Below are 20,114 nucleotides of genomic sequence, written 5' to 3'. Positions count from 1 at the left end.
CATTTTAGTCGCAGGAATCATCAGAAGGGCCTGATCTGAAGACCTACCGTCTTCAGATCAGGGCAATTCTGATGATTCCTGTGACTAAAATGAGAACTTAAGGCTGACCGGGCATTTCCAGTATAGTTGCTCCCACACTGTGGAATGCCCTTCCCTTTTCAATACAAAAATGGAAAGTCTGTTGACGGTTCTAAGAATTGTATGTAGGGAAAGCCAGTTTGAAAAGGTGGGTTTTGAGTGTGCTTTTGAACATTTCGAGGGTGGGGGCAGCTCTGATGTGAGTTGGGAGTGAGTTCCATGTGATTGTTTTACCTTGTTGTCCACTCACTGTACAGCCTCATGTAAGCCTAATGTAAGTCGCTCTGGATTAAGAGCGTCTGCCAAATGCCTAAATTGCTAATTGTACAGCACTTTGTAACATTGTTTTAAATGGTGATTTATAGGCCCAGGCCGTAGCGTAACGGTCTGGGCACCGGACTGGTAATCCAGTCGCAGTGTGCCGCGGGTTCGACTCCCGGACCCGACACGGCCTTTACTGCATGTCATCCCCCCATCTCTCTCCCGTTTCCTGTCAGCCTACTGTCTGTCCCTTCAAAAATCAATAAAAGGCGTAAGCCGCAAAAAAAAATAATCTTTAAATGGTGATTTATAAATAAACTGCGGCAGCCCCAGTGAAATCAACAGCAAGTGAATATTTCTACTAGGGCTAATGTGTGACTCAAGTTGATTGCTAATTCAAATTCAACATTTCTGTTAAGACTTTCTGCTCTGTGAGGTAACAAAGTACCATTCGATGCCTCTGGCTAATGTGAGGTAACAAAGTACCCTACGATGCCTCTGGATAATGTTGTGACAAGACGCTTTTGTATTTCTTCAAGGTCTGCAGGACGAGAGAGAGATCATCAAATTATTTCACTATGCTCAAATGACAGACATTTCTGCGATGATCTCTTGCGGAACATTTAATACTGTATTGCATGCATTGCAGTGGTGGGGGAAAAGTGCAGTCCTGTAATAAAAATTTACTTGGGTAAAAGCACAGATGTATTGGCATCAAAATATACTTAAAGTACCGAAAGTAAAAGTACTCATTGTGCAGAATGTTCCATTTCACAAGGTATCATTCATATGTATTGAAATGTATTAAAATCTTTTAAAATAGCAGACGTTATTCTGTATTTACTATTTACCTGCCTCTACTGACAATGACAATAACAAATATATTTATGCCTTAGACTCTGAGCAATACTATGAATCTACTGTAAACAACATCAAGGATAGGATAAAAAGGGTAGAAAAATAATAAATTAATAGTGCGTGACTCATCAATGGGTTGGATTGGGGGTCAAATCAACTAATTCCCGAGCGCACACTGCACACACACACACAATTGGATGCCCTGGGGCAGAATATTCCGTCATTTGAAATCCAACTACTGTTGTCTGTTTTTGATGGAATTCTCTGTCAATTAATGTACTTTATATCGATATGAAACCGTCTTGCTGAAAATCTACTTTTAACACTGGCCCGTCACTCAAGGAAACGTGCGTACACATCCCATAGGGTCCCATTAAAAGTAGAATCTCTTTGTTATCTCTGAAACTACGAGCACTGTCCGTGGTGATCATCCTCCATCCGAGGTTCAGATGTGATTTTTCATCGCATCGCTCCCGACATATTAACGTTTCTGGCGAAAGAAAAACATGGTGAGCTACTGCTAACACAAGCCATTTAATTTACAACGGAGGTCTGCGAGGGAGGAACCCGGATGCCGAAAATAGCCAATCACAAGCTCACAAAAGCGCAACATGTTCTGAGCTCTGCGGCTATTATTTCCACCGACGTCGCACAACGAAGTACAAATCCGATCTTAACAAGTTTCAGGCATAACAAATCACTTCAAGACTAGTTTACAGAACACTCATTAAAATCTCTCATAATTTTCTCATAGCCTGCGGCGTTATCCAGGGAGACACTCTCTAAGCTGTTCATTATTAAACCAATTAGTTCACACACAAAGAGTGTCTGAGTAAAAAAAACGAATCTTGCCTCTAGTTACGGGGTGACGAAAACTACAGTCTTCTCCCTCTAGATAAAGCACTGTTAAACTTCAGACACGCAAAGTCGAGCGAGTGCACGAGATGGAATAACGAACGCCTTGGATATGAAAATTATCGCATAACTATTAGGGGGGGGGGGAAATAATTACACTGTGGTCTAATGAAGTGTGTAGCACCGCATAAAAATCGTTATCGGTTCCTTTAGTGAGTCGAGGTGACTAATACACGACTTCCAAGCATGTAATACCAGTCGTCTGAGCAGCGATCATTACTTAGCAGTAATGATTGTTCCCTAGCATAATGCACAGAGACTTTCTTAAATTTCACCAGGCATTACAATGACACTGATGGTGCGTGCTGTCATTCCCCAATGAGCCATAGGAAATGTAATGGTATAGCACTGAATGTGCTGACTTTACTGGCTGTGAAGATGACTGCTCACGATATGGGAGGCGAGTACGTGCCACTGAGGGGGGGCCTATATAGACAGCATTACCACGCACATTCCATCACGCCTGCCTCAGAAAAGCTAACTGCACGCTTCGGAAACAAAACAAAAAAACGGCTTGATGTATATGGTGGCACACGCCATTCATCGTCCTCATCATCACGTTGTAATAACTCTGAGACAACTTGTTTGATCAACCGACGATGAGTGTTCGTACACTAGCTGCCACTGTCACCTGCTGCTATAGGATCTCACCGACTTGCTCACAGCTTGTATAGGTCTGCTATTTTCGGCAGGTCTCGCCGACAAACAACGGACCAAAAAATCACTCCGGCCTGCAGTGCAGATATCTCCCTCTGCTCTTCCGCTCCGACACTGAGGTGCACACGCACGCACGCACGCACGCACGTGTTGTCTGACTGCACAGCCTTGCTCCTTGAAACATGTAACCTGGACACTTCATCTTATACATGTTGTACTGTAGCTCTGCATGTACAGTACTCTCTGCCCTCCCTCCTATCTCTCACAGTCACACCACCTTTACTCCCCCCCCCCCCCCCCACTCTGCTCCTCACTGTATTGTATAGCTCTACCCAGATACAAGCAGTCTGAGGCTGTACTCCTCCATGTAAACTTCTATTCTGTTGTATTGTACTTGTTGAACTTTAAACGTATGTTATTTAATGATCTCTTCCCATTAAGCAAAGGATATATTCCAAATAAGCCTGCCATGGCTTCTTTCTTTTCTTTTCTTTGTTTCTATTTTGTAATACAATGTGCTAATAAACTAAACCAAAAAAACGATTTACACCTGACAAAAGCCGAGAGCCTATCCCCACAAGTGCTTTGATGCATGCACAGTGCACTCGCTTTTGTTTTCCCATGTCAAACCCTTAAGAGAATCGTCGGATCTACAAGCTTGTAGGCCTACAATGCCTATTTTTGCTATTTTGTTTTATGCCTTGTTTACGAGCAGACTGTGGATGAATAAGCAAGTACTGCTAACGTGATTGGAATGTTGGACCGCCTTGACTCAGACAATAGGTCTCACGACCATATGTTTGATCTACAACTCAATGTTTATTTTGAAGCCGATCGGTCGAATAGTTCTCGAGATAATGTGAAGGACAGACAAACACAGATTCAGTGGATTTATTGTAGAGATGCTTTTCTTGCTGCTGTGGCCTCACTTTGTGTCTGCTGTTGTTTTGCTCTCTTTATGTCTTTATATTGTCTTGTCCTCCACACTGTGCTCACCTCCGACAAATTACTACAAATGGATAAATATTACAGACTGCTATAAATATACGCTAGATGACTTTTAGAGGTGGAAAAATACAGAAAAATAAAAGGGAGTTTCTTTCTTTAGTGCTTTGTTTTCGTGAGACGATCGGGGGTGGGGGGGGGGGGGATTGCGTTCCCATGTGCACAGTAAATAAATAACTATCAAACGCCAAATGTGTGTTTCCAAAGATCACACCCCATCAATTTCCATGTTCTTATGTTTCATGTTCTTGGGAGATCTGTGTAGCAATGAATGGATGTAGTGTGTGGTTTCTTAGATTAACAACGTAAAAGAACTAGGCAGACACACATGTGCAACATATGTTGTGTGTATATCAAACTAGAAATATAGGAGTTATTTTATAATGACGCACGCACGCACGCACAATGTTTTTTATTGAAAAATTAGGACCTAATTCACGCCAGCATTTTTTAAAATCGAGCTCTTATTTTGTCAGTTCGCAGTAGACCTAAATTTGGAAACTACACAGAGCTGGGCCTTCCTTATTGACAATCTGAACCCAGACCGGAGCTCTGGGAACCTCCACAGCCGTGCCGTCAAAGAAATGCTGTTTTGACCAAAATGCCATCTGGGACAAGGAATAGGAGATACAGGCGCTAGAAAGAAACGGATAGAATGGATTATTATGGCGACGACGATCTAAGATGAACGATCCAGTGCTGTGCTAACAACACAGCTAGCTAAGCGGCTAACGTGAGTAACATTATGGGTCGCTTGATCGAAAGCACTATAAAAGCGCAATTGCCGAAGGGCTTCGGCAAAGGCGCGGAAACGGTTAAGAGTATCAACTCAATTACAAATAAAACTTGTCGTATATGTATTGCTTCTAACTTTATATAATGATTGCATTTTGTTGTTTCAGGGTGTTTGTACAGTTCGCTGCCTCTCGTTCCATGTCTGGTGGAACTGCAATGGAAACAAGCTTCGGCTTTTTTGTGAATAAATATTCTAAATGGTGACATTGTTGCGATTCTTAAAAAATTAAATAATAATAATAATTCCAATAAAGCATTCTATTCTAAACATTCTTTATTTTCTTCCAAATGGTTTGAATCCCCCCAGCCTACTGGAACACCACAAAAAGCTTTAAGGCAGAGAATACGTCTTTCTATTTACTAATGCATACAAGAATACATCTACTAATGCATACTGTACAAGCATTCAGAGTGGGTGGGAACAGAGAGAGAGAGAGCACAGAGAGAGAGAGAGAGAGAGAGAGAGAGATGCTGGGGTGTTGCAGTAGAAGCGTTCTCTTGCAAAGCTCCATCTGCTCTAGGCCTGTTTGATGTTAATGCTGCTGCACTCTTAATTTAACACAGCTGTGCTGCCAGAGCACCCGCTGCACATGTGTGAGCATACTACTTACACACTGCAGTCTTAATGCTGCGTTTACACTGGCAGCTATACAAAGATACACGCTACCATTAACTCACAATGAAAGCCAGCAGCATGAAGATGCAAAGATACAGTACAGTACATCTGGCGTTTGTAGCTGCAAAAATAATATTCATAATCAAACAAAAAACGTTGGTCTCGTTTCAACTTCAGCTACAAAGATACAAAGCTACAGAATATGCTGCATAGCTTTGTTGTATCTGTTAGAATGCAGCATGAGAGTCTTGAGAGTGTACAAACGTACAAATGGAAGCAAATGGACCATCAAAGGTCCATTTAGTTCCATTTGTACACAGTTAAAGTCCCAATAACTACTCAAAAAGAACCCCTATGGGTCCGCAGATCACGCAGACAAAGTTTCAGACCCTGTATGGGTTCATTATTGGACCAAATGTTTCAGCTGGGGTCCGGGACCACCAGCCCCCCCCCCCCACCTCAAGGACACCAAGTTATACTGCTTCTGTAAGTGATGTTGCTCTACTATAAAGGAAAATACTGCACAGTAACATCATGTAAAACAGGGGGCAAATAATTCAAATCTAGCAGATCTACAAGCTCATTAAAAAAAAAGCAGACCTACAAGCTCGTAGCGCGCCACTCGGTGGCGCGCTACGAGCTTGTAGGTTTGCTATTTTTGAAAAATCGAAGAACCAACTGACATAGAAACATAGCTTTTTCAGAAAACTGTCAGGATGTAGAAGACATTTTTAGAATCTGATCTCAGGTCAAAATGGGTAACAGAGTGTGCTGAGGAAAGAGGGCGCAGATGTGTTGTGGGGGGGGGGGGGGGGGGGGATTCCTTCTCTGACCCCTCACCCTGCCCCCCCCCCCCCCCCCCCCTCCCAAACCCTCCACAGAACAAACAGCGTGTGATCCAGCTGACTCAGCCAAAGATGTTTTAACATATGCGACTATAACACTCTGCCACTTGTGATCTCCATCTGAGCGAGTGTAAGGTTGACAGCTTAATTGTTTTGGTCCCAAATTTATGTCTTGGCGACTTGGCCGTGGCAGCAGTTGTGCGGCGGTAGTTTAGTCCTAAACAGGAACACGCGCCACATCAAAGGGCTCTTTAGTTGATCTTTAATAACCCTTTTTATCATCCCGTCAGTGTTGCTGGCATACTTGCGTACTTGTTTTTCTAACCTCCGTCGAATAATCTGCTTACATCAATCCCAGCGAACCTGCGAAATGTCACTTAGTGGATATTATTATGCCGTGCTAAATAAATATGGATTTGTGTACGCGTTAAATGCAGCTGAGTGGGGCCCTGATCTTCTAGAGAGAAGGCTATAAACTCTAACCATAAAAAGAGCAGATGTCTCCAATTTTGTGCCTAATTTGCTAATACGTGACAGGCAGACAAGATATGCAATTTTGGCACTACAGTATGCTATGCAGCGGTTCTATTATGCCTGCGACACAGTGGAAGAAAGTGATGAGCGATGAATGATATGTCTGTGTGTGCTACATGTCTATCAGCATGTCTAATGTGGAACTAGATAAAAAAGCAGTCGAGCGCGCTGCTTAGAGCTCTATATTTCAGGTCTTTCATATACTGCCCTACAAAGCCAAAGTGCAGTTAACTACCGACATGCAAATAATTAAACGGATAAAAAAAAAGCTATAGGCTTTAAAGCAGCAAGAGCGAGGTGAAAACAGCGGCTGACATAAGCCCAACACACACCGTCTGCGAATGCCGCGCGTCAAAACATCCGCCTCCGTTATTTTCAATGAACCTATCCCACACCGGCAGCGTCCGACGCGCGTTCACGCCTCGCCTGACGCTCCGATACGCCACTGTTCTATTTTCCAGGCGTTGCTGCATGGCAACGCCTGTGCCACGTCGCTGCGCACCCGCTGTATGTTGGGCTATAGTCGGCTCTCCTTTTAAGTGTTTCAACTGGCCAGCCATAATGTTTATCGGTATATAAGTCATGTTGCACTAATTATACATCAATTCATGAGGTCATTGTTTATCATTCAAAATCATGAAGGCTGACTTATTCACATTTTTTTAAGTCATGAAAGAGGTCAAATAGGTCAAATAGCCCATTTATGATTACTGATCACATCAAGATCACAAAGTGTCACATTGTGACGTGCTGTGGCTCAAATTCAGACAGTATTGGGCGGTACTGTAAGTCCCTGTGACATGCTATAGCGTCATATCCAAGGGGTGTACTTGTACATCAAGCCACCTCACGCTACAGAGATAAATTAGGCTCCTGTTCTATGGGCCACATGAGGCAACTAAGTAGAGGCCTATAGGGTTTAAGTGGAGCTATTAGGGAGCAGGACCACCCCTCATGCTCCTTCCGTTTCCCTATAAATACAGACTTAACCAACTCCCTTCTCTGCCTCGGTTCTTGCATTCTGTCCCCTTCTTTGCTTCTCCTCCAATTCGTAGGCTAATCTAAATACCAAGTGTGCCTTTCTGAAGCGTAGCTTCTCTAAAGGGGAATTGTAATAAGACACTCCGATTGCTTTAATTATAATTGATGTACTGTAACTTCCTAAACAAATAATCTGTGGTGGCGCAGTCAATACGTAGTGCTGCCGCCTCACACAGAAGGTCCCGGGCCCAATTTAGGCCGGGTACTGGGGACATGTTCTCTCACGTCATCAGCACCCATACCCTATAGGTGGGGTCGGCGAAAGGGCCTTTCTGTGTGGAGTTTGCATGTTCTAGGGTAGGTAGGTACCCTCACAAAAAGACAAGCAGTAATCCTGGTCTCTAAATGGAATCAAATGGACACTCTCAGAGTTGTATAAGGCTCCATTTAGAACCCTCTCAAGGAACCCTCAGGGACCGCACTGTGAGGGCCACTCCATTCAGCAAACAGACGAGCAACAGTAATCAAGTCTCTCACACATTTAACTACTATAAGAATAAAAATAAATGGTGCATTTATATAGCGCCTTTATCGAAAGCGTTTGAACACGGAACGAAGCAGAACAGAGGAAATTCAGTTCTGCATGTGCAATGAGGAATGTGTCCTCTCATGGACTGACGATTAAACTCATTCAGTGCCACCTGGTGGACACCAGTTTTGGTCCTCCGAAGCCCATTATGAATAAAATAAAATATATTAAATGTAATTATATTGTGCATGTAATGTGCATATCATCACCTGCACAACAGATTAGAGGAATTTTCGAAAATATGGAATAAAAAAATTAAATAAACGGCGTCCAAAGGCGCCATTGGCACTCTTGCCAACCAGGGGGAGGCGTCCAAAGGCTTCATGTGGCATGGAATGAGTTCGGCAGTAATGAATTAAAAAAATACCTCTAGGTAGGACGATACAACAAGTTACAGCGCCGCAAAAAAAGGCACCATGTTTTTTTCATACCCTTGATCTAACGTTCGCTTTTTGTGTAACTGAAATAGATTTGACCCTAAACTATATTCTATGTACGTTTCTACCTTTTCTTTGTCATTTCAAAACTATAAAGCGCGCGCCACGCGGCCTCGAAAGAAAGCAGGTCTCTCGCTCCCTCCTGTTCCTGTGTGTACCTTCCATTCCTGCCCTGGAGAGAGGGACAGACCATCCATCATCCCCCACCCGCTGTCTCTCTCTACAGCCATACACAGGATAACCCTCCTGTATGGGAGTTTAACACACTATTAGTGCATCTGCAGTGGTCGGGTGTGGTCTCTCCCTAATCGTAGGTAGGGCAGCGGTCCTCAAACAGTTACATTTCAAGGACCTCCACTTTGATATGTGATGATAATTATCCGTGCATGGGACCTCGATGTACACCGACAAAACGGGTAAAACGACGGCGGCGTGCTGTCAGAGCGCTGCAAAGTCTGCATCAGCCGACTGAGCGCTGTTAATTACCCGATGGGGACAGAAACAATGGTGGTCTGTGTGCTGGTCTACATGTGAACATGATGGAAAACATGATGGAAAATCACTGGATCGGCTGGCAAAGGTTAGCTACACTTTGCTGCCATGCCATCCCATTATTATTATTATTCCAACCATTAGGTTAGGTAGTGTGAGGTTAGGGTTCGGGATATAGGGTTAGTTATAATGGGATCAGTCGGGCAAACGCAATGTTGTAATAATGCGATGTCGGAACAATTGATTTACAGAATATCCAATAATATTGTAAAGCTCATGAAGCTTAGACGCCATGAATAAACCTTTGTTAGTTAGCTGACTGTAAACATCTGGAGGCTGTGTACTGCAGTTACAGTACAACATAAATGAGAACTTTATGTTCCCCGTTTGCTTGTTCCTTACACTTTGACATTTTGTGCGACGATTTGAATAATTCTCGGAAGTTCTGCATGGCTAAATGTCAACACTGTCAACTACTGCGGTACAATAAGGAAAGTAAAACATTTATTCTTTTGTCCTTGGTGTGTGAGAACGAGAACCAACTACCAGAGACTCATGCAGTGAAATACACATTTGATGTCGGCCTAATAAAGGCCACATCACCCAGAGTACCTGTCACTTCGCATCAATTTAGAGTACAAGTGAGGACATGGCCACAGTGTTGCCATGTCTGCTTATTATAAGCGACTTTGGGCTTTACTTGTTTTTCTGTAAAGTAGCTTGTAAATATAAATATATTTTCTAATGCAATAGCCATATACTGCACAGTATAGGTTTAGAGTTGCTCATGGTCTAAGGTCGCTTCTTTTGGGCTTGTTTTCATGAACCAGGTAGCTCTCTCTCTCTCTCGCAAAATCTGGCTAAACTTGCAAAGAGAAGATACTGAGAGTCTCTGCCCCCTCCGGCTGCCTCGGAAGGAGCATGCTTGCAGGACTATGCTTTTCCCAAAATGCCCGCTTAAATGCCATCTTCAGCTCTGTAAGGTCATTAGCTAGAGAAATCTATGGGAGAGAAGTCGAGGCCGACTGATAAGGAGTCAAGCCAGGCTTACCCAGTGCTCTAATCTCTCTGGTGGGGCCATATTTGTCGCAGCCAGGCTAAAACCCTGAGACACCCCCGCTTGGATCCGTATGAGGGGATATGAAGACGGCGTCAGAGAAAAGGGGAGTGAAAGAAGGAGAAGAAAGAAGGACAGGGATGCAGTGAGTCGGAATTAAGCCTGATTCATGCTCAGTTTGCATGCCAGTCGTGTCCAGAACGGCGAAAATAGCCAATCTGCAATATTATTTATATAAGTTAAGTATAAATGAGGCCGTTAGCTCATTTAACCCAGGAAAGCAGTTGTTTCATTTTAGATTTTGCGTCGGCTTTAAAAAATTGCAGATGTACATACAAGCTCACAGCCTGTCACTTCGTGTGAGAACTACTGATTTAGAAGGTATTCGTATAATCAGCGCCGGGTCTTAATGCGTTAGTGTGACCATCGTTATTTCTGATCCGCACAAACAACACAACTCTAAGCATACAAATAAAACAGTATCTTATAGTACTACATTCTCTCACTCTCTTATTCTCTCTCTCTCTCTCTCGTTCAGACGAACCTTGCTCAGCATGTCTCGCTGGTCAGATTGCCAGAGAGGTCTATGATTTGAGAGGCCTTGAGCCTGTCTCTTCTTGACGGAATTAGCTTTAGAAGCGGAAAAACTGAAGCGCAAGCATTTCAGCCGCTGCCAAAATTAACAACACACCAGACAGTTCAACCAAGAATGCATCTCTCAGTTGTCTAAAATCTTCTGTGAACACACAAAATATTCTACCACACTGCTTGACCTCCAGAAAACACAGGGATAGGACATGCATTGCATCCAACGATGCTCCAACGGAGAAAAAACAAGTAACCTTTTCATCCCGCACACAAACGAGACATTTGAGGCTAGCTCACTTTGACATTTAAAAGTTACTTTTCAGTTTCACTTAAAATGTAAAAAACATAAACTGTGTTCCAACTTCCAATGGATGGATCCAATGCAGTTATTACTTAGTCACAAACTTGTGACTAAGTAATACTTACTTGTCATTCAATCAATATGTATAAACCCCACAGAGACACGCTTTCAGGTATCAAAATGTTAGCGATAGCTCCTCCACGTCATCAGTGCCCAGTGCCCACCCTGGGTGGGGTTGATAAAGGGCCTTAATGTGTTTGCATGTTCTCCCCATGTCACCGCTATACTGTAGGTACCCTCACAAAAAACATGCAGTAATCTTGGGTCTCTAAACTGCCTCCCCCTGGTCAGCCTGATCGAAATTAAATGAACTGGTTGGAGTAACGTGTTCCTTCCACATGCACGTGCACGTCCAACCAGGAAACTCCCCCCTGTCAGGTGAAAAGAAGCGGCTTGGGACTCCTCATTCAGTGAAGTAAGTATTACATTAGATAATTGACACTGGGTGAAATAATGTAGCCTGGCTAATAAGCCAGACCGAATCAGCAGTTAGAAATAATGGGGTTGCAAAATCGTGGGATAAAATATTAAGAAAAAATAAGTCGATAAACAAGCTGTGTCCAAGAGTGCCGTGATTTGAGGAGGAAGAATCTTTTACAAAAAAGTGTACAATATTTGTTAAAATGTTGTTTTTATGTAGACATGCCCACCAGTGCATTAAAGGGACACTTCACCCTTAGAACACTTTCCTGGGGGTGTGTAATATGTGGTTTTAGATATCTTAGATTTTTGCAGTGAGCCCAGTGTCTCTGATGTCATGAACACTGGGCTCACTTCCTTCCTGGACTACATGTTGTCTCAGTAAGACAGCCCTCCCCCTATCCACAAGGAGGAGCAGTGCACCAAAGCATTATGGGAATTGTAGTCCAGGAAGGAAGTGAGCCCAGTGTCCATGACATCAGAGAAACTGGGCTCACTGCTAACATTGTATTAACATACTCTACCATACATTACAGATTGGACAAATTAACATTTTATTAAAAGAAATTAAAATGTATAGGGGCACCCGCTGGCCTATAGTGGTCCAGGTGCATGCCACATATAGGCTGTGGCCTGACAGCACACCAACGTGATGTTCAAGTCCCGTTCATGACGACCTTTGCTGCATGTCTCTCCCCTTCTATCTCCCTCTTTCATGTCCGTCTTCACTGTAACTAATATCAATAAAGGCACAAAAGCCAAAAACTAATCTTAAAAAATAAATAATAATATAGTGCTGCTTTAAATTACCTATAAAAACCCATACACAATTAGAAATACGGAGATACAAGGTTTCTGCCCGCCAGCACTGACGATATGCAATTAGTTTAGGTATTAACCCATTTAGACCTGATGACGATTCTACAACGGTCTTCTAAATTCTGACAGTTTTCTGAAAAAAAAAACACATTTCTATGTCAGTGGTTCTCAAACATCTTCATGTCAACTCCCAAAGAATATATGTAATATGCCGCCGACCCCCATCTGAAAATATGTTGTTACAAGGACCTTCCAGAAGCAAAAAGTTAAAAACTTTGGCTCCACATGTGCCCCACATTTTCACGATTAAAAAAAAAATAGCAGGCCTATACAAGCTCGTAGCTATGAGCTTGTAGATCTGCTATTTTTCCAGTAGCTAAAGTATAACATAATGCTTGAAACAAAACCAAAAGGGGTTCCCGCCCAAAATGTATTAATGCAAGGTGACTGAGGGATAATTGTTCAGACGGAGATGATGTGGTGTGTCCTCCTTCAGGGAAGGGTCGTATAATGTAAGAGCAGAACGGGCGCATCATGTACATGTCATTGATTCAGGTGATTAATGAGAGCTCCTCTATAAGTTGGGTCTTGCTGAGAAAATTGCGTGTCTCCATTTATTTATCTATACATTAGAACAGGCTGCATGCTCTCCTCTCTCCTTATACTTTGCTTTCCCTTGAGTTTATAAATTATGGCCTTCGACCAATTTTATGGTTGGCATGTATCCAATTAACACAGAGGCGCGTGAGCTCACACACACGCAAGTGAAGGAGTGTGTGCGTCAGTGCATACACACAATGACACTGGCAAATTACACAAACATGAATACACACTTGGGCACACACACACACACACACATGCATGCATACATACACATGCGCGCTGTCTGTGCGAGCGGCACGCAGACACACACACACGCAAAAATGCACAAATGCACGCACGCCTGCACACACACACACACACACACTGACAGATAAGGACTACGGCTCATGTGCATCTGAAGGACATATGCTTGACTTCATTAGCCCAGTGGGCGACGCGCTGCATGCGGAAATCGCAAATGACTCCTTCCTACCACCAATATTAACATTTGCAATCTGTTGTGTTGTGCTAGAGCAAATAGAAACGACACGACTCAGAGAGCCTTAATAAATCATGATTATGAAGCACCATCGGCCGCATGGCTGCAGCTTCTATAACCACAACCACCAGTGGATATAGCAGCGCCGCATATGGCGCACGAAAACCTCGCATGTCCAAATTAAACCATAACTTTTATAGGAGCAACTGAGGACAGCCTGTACGTGTTCCAATCAGGGGCCATCATGTCCGTGTGCGTGGACTTGGTCTTGTCCGTGGCACATTCTTGATTTTCCTTTTTTTACACACCATTATAATGTTCTTATATTTTGATCATAAGACCCAATTACTGAATGTCAAGTCTCCAGTTCTTCTTCTGAATATGTATCATGGCACTGATTTACTACGACACTATGGCATATTAGGAGTCCAACTAGTAGTGGATCTCAGATGTTTTATAATGCAATGACCACCTTAACTTTGCGGGTCCATTTGAACACTCTTGTTATGGTCACTCTTTATAGTTTCTGGTAATATTACTTGTGATATTACTGAGAGGTGATCGATTACTGTTTTAGATTATTGTTCATGACTATGTGTGTGAGTACATGGGACCCGAATGGAAACAAGACCGCAATGTCTTTCTTTCGGAAATCCTTTTGGGTACCAAAAGGCCTGACTATACCTTGGGCTGTTTTTGCATTTTTATATAATAATAAAATATTCAATCAATATCAAATATCAAATTCATTTTGTCTGTGACAAAAACAGAATTTTGACAAAAATGGCCAGCGCGAGCCAGCACGGAGAGGACCCCCTGGTTCCAATAGACCCAATGTAGGGTTGGGATCAAGCCCCCAGAAGCAAGACGCCGAAGTGACGCGCAGTTAAGATGGAATCGGAGTCGTTCCAATTCAGGTTTTAAGTTAAGGTTCCCAACTCGCATCCACTTCAGTTATTATTTTGTCACAAGCGCTTATGACTTTTCATTGGTTCAATATTAAACCCACAAGATGGACTTATAGTGAAAAAACATAGTCTACTTTAGACACGACAGGTTTAGGGCATTAAGTAGGGCATTGATTTACGCCAAACAAAAAGTTGAAAAATGGAGTTACAAGCTTTCTGGCCGACAGCGACGACGTACTCCATCTCTGTTGTGTGTGGTGGGCGTGCCGCCACGATGATGCAACTCGTTATAGGTAATTACACAGCAATTAAGACTGTGCTAGCAAAACAGCAGGCTGGCCCTCCCTCCCCCCTGATGACGGATGATGAAGAGCAGCTCTTTAATCAACCTTCCTTCATAGTTACCTTGACCTGCACCTAGAGACTTTCATACAACCTTTTATGTCTTACATTACAGTATATATTATAATGTCATGTATGTATATAAGAGTATATAAGAGTGACGGAAAAAGTCCTAACTAATGAGCATGTGTGCCTGTCGTAGACATGATGCGCAGAGCAAGTTCATTCAGGGAACCTCAGTGCATTTGCTGCCAGCCGTTAATTGGGCCGCCTCAGCATCACGCTCTCATTCACATGATTCACTCAGCCAATCACACACTCACTCCATCTTCATACTGGCTATTTTAACCTTGCTTGCTGCTGCTGTATACAAACCTGCTGCTCACCCACCTCCACCCCAGCTACCACCTGTCGTTTTGGATCTACCGTTTAGGTACGGGGGATTCAGAGTCCCTATGGTCGGGACTGATGTGCTTGATCTGAGTACCTAAAAAGCAGATCCAATACATCGCCAAACCATAATAAATATATTGCTCAGTCCAAAAATAGCCAATCTACAAGCTCATTGTGAGCTTGTAGATTGGCATATTTTTGGGTGAAGACGGAAAAAAGAAGTACAGTTGCAACTTAGATCCAGTTTGGCTTTCTAAGTGGCTGTTATACAGGCTGTGAATCTGACAGGCTCTCTCTCGTCTTGTCTTCCAGCAGATCTATAAGAAAGGCTTATATTTAGCAGCTGCTTGAACGTGATATCGATGGAATTCAACCTCAGAGCTTCAGAAACATGCTGGACTCACTCACCACCATGGCTCCTGTTACACCTTCTCTGTGTTGCACTGTACATGATATATATCAGTGGTTTATAACCAGTGGTCCGGGGAACACCGGTGGTCCTTGAGGGGGTTCCAGGTGGTCCCCAGCTAAATGGAGAGTTGGTAACCAAATGGACCCTTAACACGATGGACGCCAACACGCCTCGCAACCTGTTAGACAGCGCCTACATTCTTCCCATCGTGATGATCAATGCACGCGCCTCCCATAAGGATCCACTCATTGTCGTTTCTTTGTTGCTTGTTTTCTCCGAAAAATACTCCAAAGTTGTTGCTTTAGTCCAAACTGCCCGGCGCCAGCCATGTGTGTGTGTGTGTGTGTGTGTGTGTGTGTGTGTGTGTGTGTGTGTGTGTGTGTGTGTGTGTGCGTGTGTGTGTGTGCGCATGCGTGCATGTGCGAGAAATTCATTATGTATTATCTTGAAACTGAGTGTGTGAATGTGTGCATACGGCAGTGCACACACAGAATGCAGACATATGATGTAAATCACACGTGTCTGTGTGATCCTGTGTGTGTGTGTGTGTATGTGCGTGCGTGCATGCATGTGCATTCCTCTGTGTGTGTGTGTGCTCAGCAGCATGTATCTCTGTGTGTGAATGTACAGTATCCGGTGCTATAGAACTCCATTTGCACTCCTCAGGAGGTGCCAAGATATGATAAATGCTACCGCACCCCCAACCTGCTGAGTGAAAACCAAATCCTCCTTGATCTTTAACAGGTGCACACATAAATTAAAAGTACACACACACACACACACATACACATTTGTATTACTATACTTGTGAGGACATCAAAAGTGCTTGGATGGAATGGGAAATTGCTGAAAAATGATAGTCTCGTGTAGCCAGACAACTATTCCACACTGCTGTAGCTGACGTTATTGTTGCCTTACTTACTTACTATCTTCTGGTTGCCCCACTGATTCTACAATCTCCCAATGCTACAGCATATAGAGTCTGGAACTACACCTCCCGAAATCTCAGTAAGGAAGCTGGTATTTCTGTTCCCGAAAGTATATTTTAAAATATCTTTAGTGCTAATGTTGAAAATGCAAAGTAAGACTTTTGGGGACACACACGGCCCTGCTCAATCTCCCCTTCCCTCTCTGTCTCTTTCTTTCACTTTCTTCAGTATGAAAAATGAAAGTGTGTCTGTTCTACTATTAAATTGCTTATCTCCATTTCCCTCCCAAATTCTGATTGATTAGTTCCTATGTAAACGCGCACGTACAGCCTAACAGAGAGGGCGTAATTAATGGCTGACATTTACTTCTATTCTACACACATTCATCTAATGCAAGCTATTATAGGAGAACTACTGTAAATGCATAATAGTTGGTATGATGATGGTACCATTTCTGTATAGTGTATACCCTATGTCAGTAGTTCTCAAAAATGTTCATGCCAAGGACCCCCAAATTGATATACATTTGGTCACGGACCCCCATCTGAAAATGTTTTGCCCCAGGGACCCGCACAAGAGAAGATATGATTTAAACACATTCTGCAGGGTTCTGCACAATGAGTAGCCTACTTTTATACTATACTATACTTTTAAACTGTGTTCCTTAAAGACATTTTGATGCCAATACTTTTTCACTTTTACTCAAGTACATTTTGATTTCCGGACTTCTACTTATAACAGAGTACTTCTACATTGGAGTATCACTTACCCCGTGACAGGGGCTGCCACCGTGCAGCCACCAGCTTTTCACCAAACTTATCCAAACTGAGTTAATAGAACAAAAACTAAAATGGAAAAAGAATAACTAGAAAAGTCGCAAATTTGAAAAATTGCAAAGTGTGGTTGCCGCAGTCACTTACATAGGCCCCTCCCACTAATATTGCCAGCCAAGTATAATGTCACGTCACCCCTGATCATGATCATGATCATGCGTAAGTAATTATCCCCCCAAAAATCTTTTTTCTGCAAGAAACAGTTAAATTTTTCGTACTTGTGGCACACCTATATGGATGAAAATGGAATTGCTTTTGGCTTTCGGTTGATTAAACAAATCCAATGACTTAGTGTTTGTCAAGGTGGGTACACAGTTTGAGTGCTTTTCCCACCACTGCATAAGGCTAAGTACTATGACAATGGGTACTAGTATTTCAGGACCAGTGGCCATCATTCGCATCGGGCATTGTTCACCAGGGGCATTGGTAAATCGTTCACCAGGGGCATTGGCATAGTAAATGTAAAAGTGGGAGAATGAATAAGAAACAATATGTTTGGGGAAAAGAGAGACGGAACAATTACAAACACTGATAGAACTATGGATTGAGAAAGTCAGCCGAGACTTTGAGAATGTGTGGTTGAATTTCGACTTCATTAACAGAGGGGAGAGGCTGGCGAGATTTATTGAGGCGAACGAAGGCAGACAGGCAATGACACCAGTCCTAATTCCAGACCCCCCCACACACACACACACACACACACACACACACACACACACACACACACACACACACACACACACACACACACACACACACACACACACACACACACACACACACACACACACACACACACACACACACACACACACACACACACACACACACACACACACACAAGCCTTGAGGCAGCTCATATTGAGACACAAGTCTGTGGGTATACTGTAGGAGAGGAGAGAGAAGAGATGGAGAGGAGTATTGCACTGTAGTGGTTATTCGTTTTTCATGTCATGGACTGCCAAATTGACCGCCACCATTGAGTCCAATGCTGCAACTTACCTGCCGCCGGATATATTGGGGTCTTTTATTTTGAAGAGCCCAAAATTCATCCCAAAATGAACGGGAAGCAAATATGTCATTCTAAATGTCATCAGAAGCGTTAATAACTTAACCCTTGGACTACCAATCCCAATTATTTTGTTTGGGTAACACATTGGCATATTTTTTATTCATCATTTTAACATTAATAGAAAGATCTGATGGTTTGAACAGATCATTCAAATGTAAATGGCATTTATAATGTATTCTCTCGTTTTGCCACCAGATGGCGGGAACGCACCATTATGCTGATTTTGGCAAAAATAGACGAATCTGGTCAAGTCACTTCCGGTTCAACGATCGATAACATGCGGTAGTACTTTAACCCCGTGTCACTCAGTTGGCTGTCCGGAATGCTAAGCTAATGCTAAGTTTTTCATAACTAAGTCAAATTAAGGTCAAATCAACCCCAAAACATCGCAAAATATCACATTTTTTACAGCGACGCACATAGAGACGGCGCGCGTGCACGATAGCGCACGATCGCGCGGATTTCGGCCGTTTTCTGGTAAATTACATCCAACATTAGTGAAATGAGCGAAAACATGCTAATTTTTGCTTCGTTGAACCCCCGATAACTGACATTGATTGACATTCCGTTAATTCCGTTAACGGTAGGTTTGTATTTTTAGCAATAATCAGTTTTTTCCGTTAATTGTAGCCCAGGGGTTAATATTATAACCGCGAGGTATAGTGACGATTTAGAAATGAGCCCCCGAACATCCACATTCTGTTCAAACACTTCAATGTAAGCCTCAATTCCGAGAAAAACGTGTTTTAAGATCACGGTCATTACAGGAGTCTATGGCCACGGGCATCTTGGTCAGGATGTCATGGCGCCGAGCACCATTGGAAAAAAAGACGATCTTGGCGGAGTGAGTTAATATGTGTTTGGCTGCAGACTTTAATAGCAGATCTTTAATCATTTAAATAAATCTGCAAAGTAAAAATAAATAAAGAGTACAATATTTGCCTGTGAGATGAATCGTGGAGTAGAAGTAGAAAGTATCAAAACATGGAAATAATCGAGTGAATTAAATGCACCTCAAAACTGTACTGGAGTAAATGTACTTAGGAGTACATACTGTACAGTAGTACATACAGGGTTCCCCCACACATTTTTAGCATTTCATTTCAAGTATTTCACCTCAGGCAATAATGAGGCTCTAGAGCAGGGTTTCTCTGCCGTGGCACCCCATGGTGCTGTGATGCAAGTCTGCAGGCGTGGTGCTGGAATACTTTGATCATGTTTGGAATTCATCACATTGTGAACTTGGATAGGCTCATTTCAAATGGCCAAAATGTATATAGGGTTGAAGTGTTAAATGTATATTTTGTAATAATAATAAAAATCTACTAAGTAAAATAATTGGAAATTGGAAATACTTAGTACAGTATAAGTAAATGTACTTAGTTACATTCCACCACTGAGCGAAGGTGTCACGTGACAAAAATAACAGATCTACAAGCTAACAACGTATCACGGTGCAACGTGTTAGCTTGTAGATCAATAATCGTCGTCCCCACATCCTGTTGTATACATTAGGCCACACCCACACCCACACACACACACAGTACCTGTCTCCGGGTGGCAGGGTCCGTGCTGATGGCAGTTGCAGGGCGCACACGGCGAGAGCCGCCCTCTGCCAGGCTCCTCCCTGGTGAAGCCCGGGGCGCAGCGCTCGCAGTGCCGGCCCTCGAAGCCAGCGGGACAGGAACACACCTCCACCCAGGGCGCAGGGCGCTCGGCCGACCCGGAGGACAAGGCAGCCGAGCCCAGGGTCACTCCGGACAGCTGGGACGTGTCTGCGAGGATGGGGGGAGGAGGGGGTGGAACAAGGGACAAGTCAGGGTTGTTGCTGTCGGG

At 43.1% G+C, this 20,114-nt stretch overlaps 1 protein-coding gene across 3 annotated transcripts in view; it reads right to left on the bottom strand.

Moving 5' to 3' along the window:
* Positions 1-20,114, bottom strand: part of lamc3 (laminin, gamma 3) — a 163,315-nt gene that overhangs the window by 38,793 nt on the left and 104,408 nt on the right. For all 3 annotated transcript variants that reach the window (XM_083793995.1, XM_083793996.1, XM_083793997.1), the window contains exon 12: positions 19,826-20,053. In XM_083793995.1, coding sequence (XP_083650121.1) covers positions 19,826-20,053 — 228 coding nt within the window. The remainder of the gene's footprint in view (positions 1-19,825; positions 20,054-20,114) is intronic.

The sequence above is a fragment of the Protomyctophum parallelum genome (genome assembly GCF_964188405.1).
Source record: "Protomyctophum parallelum genome assembly, chromosome: 21".
Classification (NCBI taxonomy): domain Eukaryota; kingdom Metazoa; phylum Chordata; class Actinopteri; order Myctophiformes; family Myctophidae; genus Protomyctophum; species Protomyctophum parallelum.
This window is presented reverse-complemented; position numbering and strand designations above follow the sequence as displayed.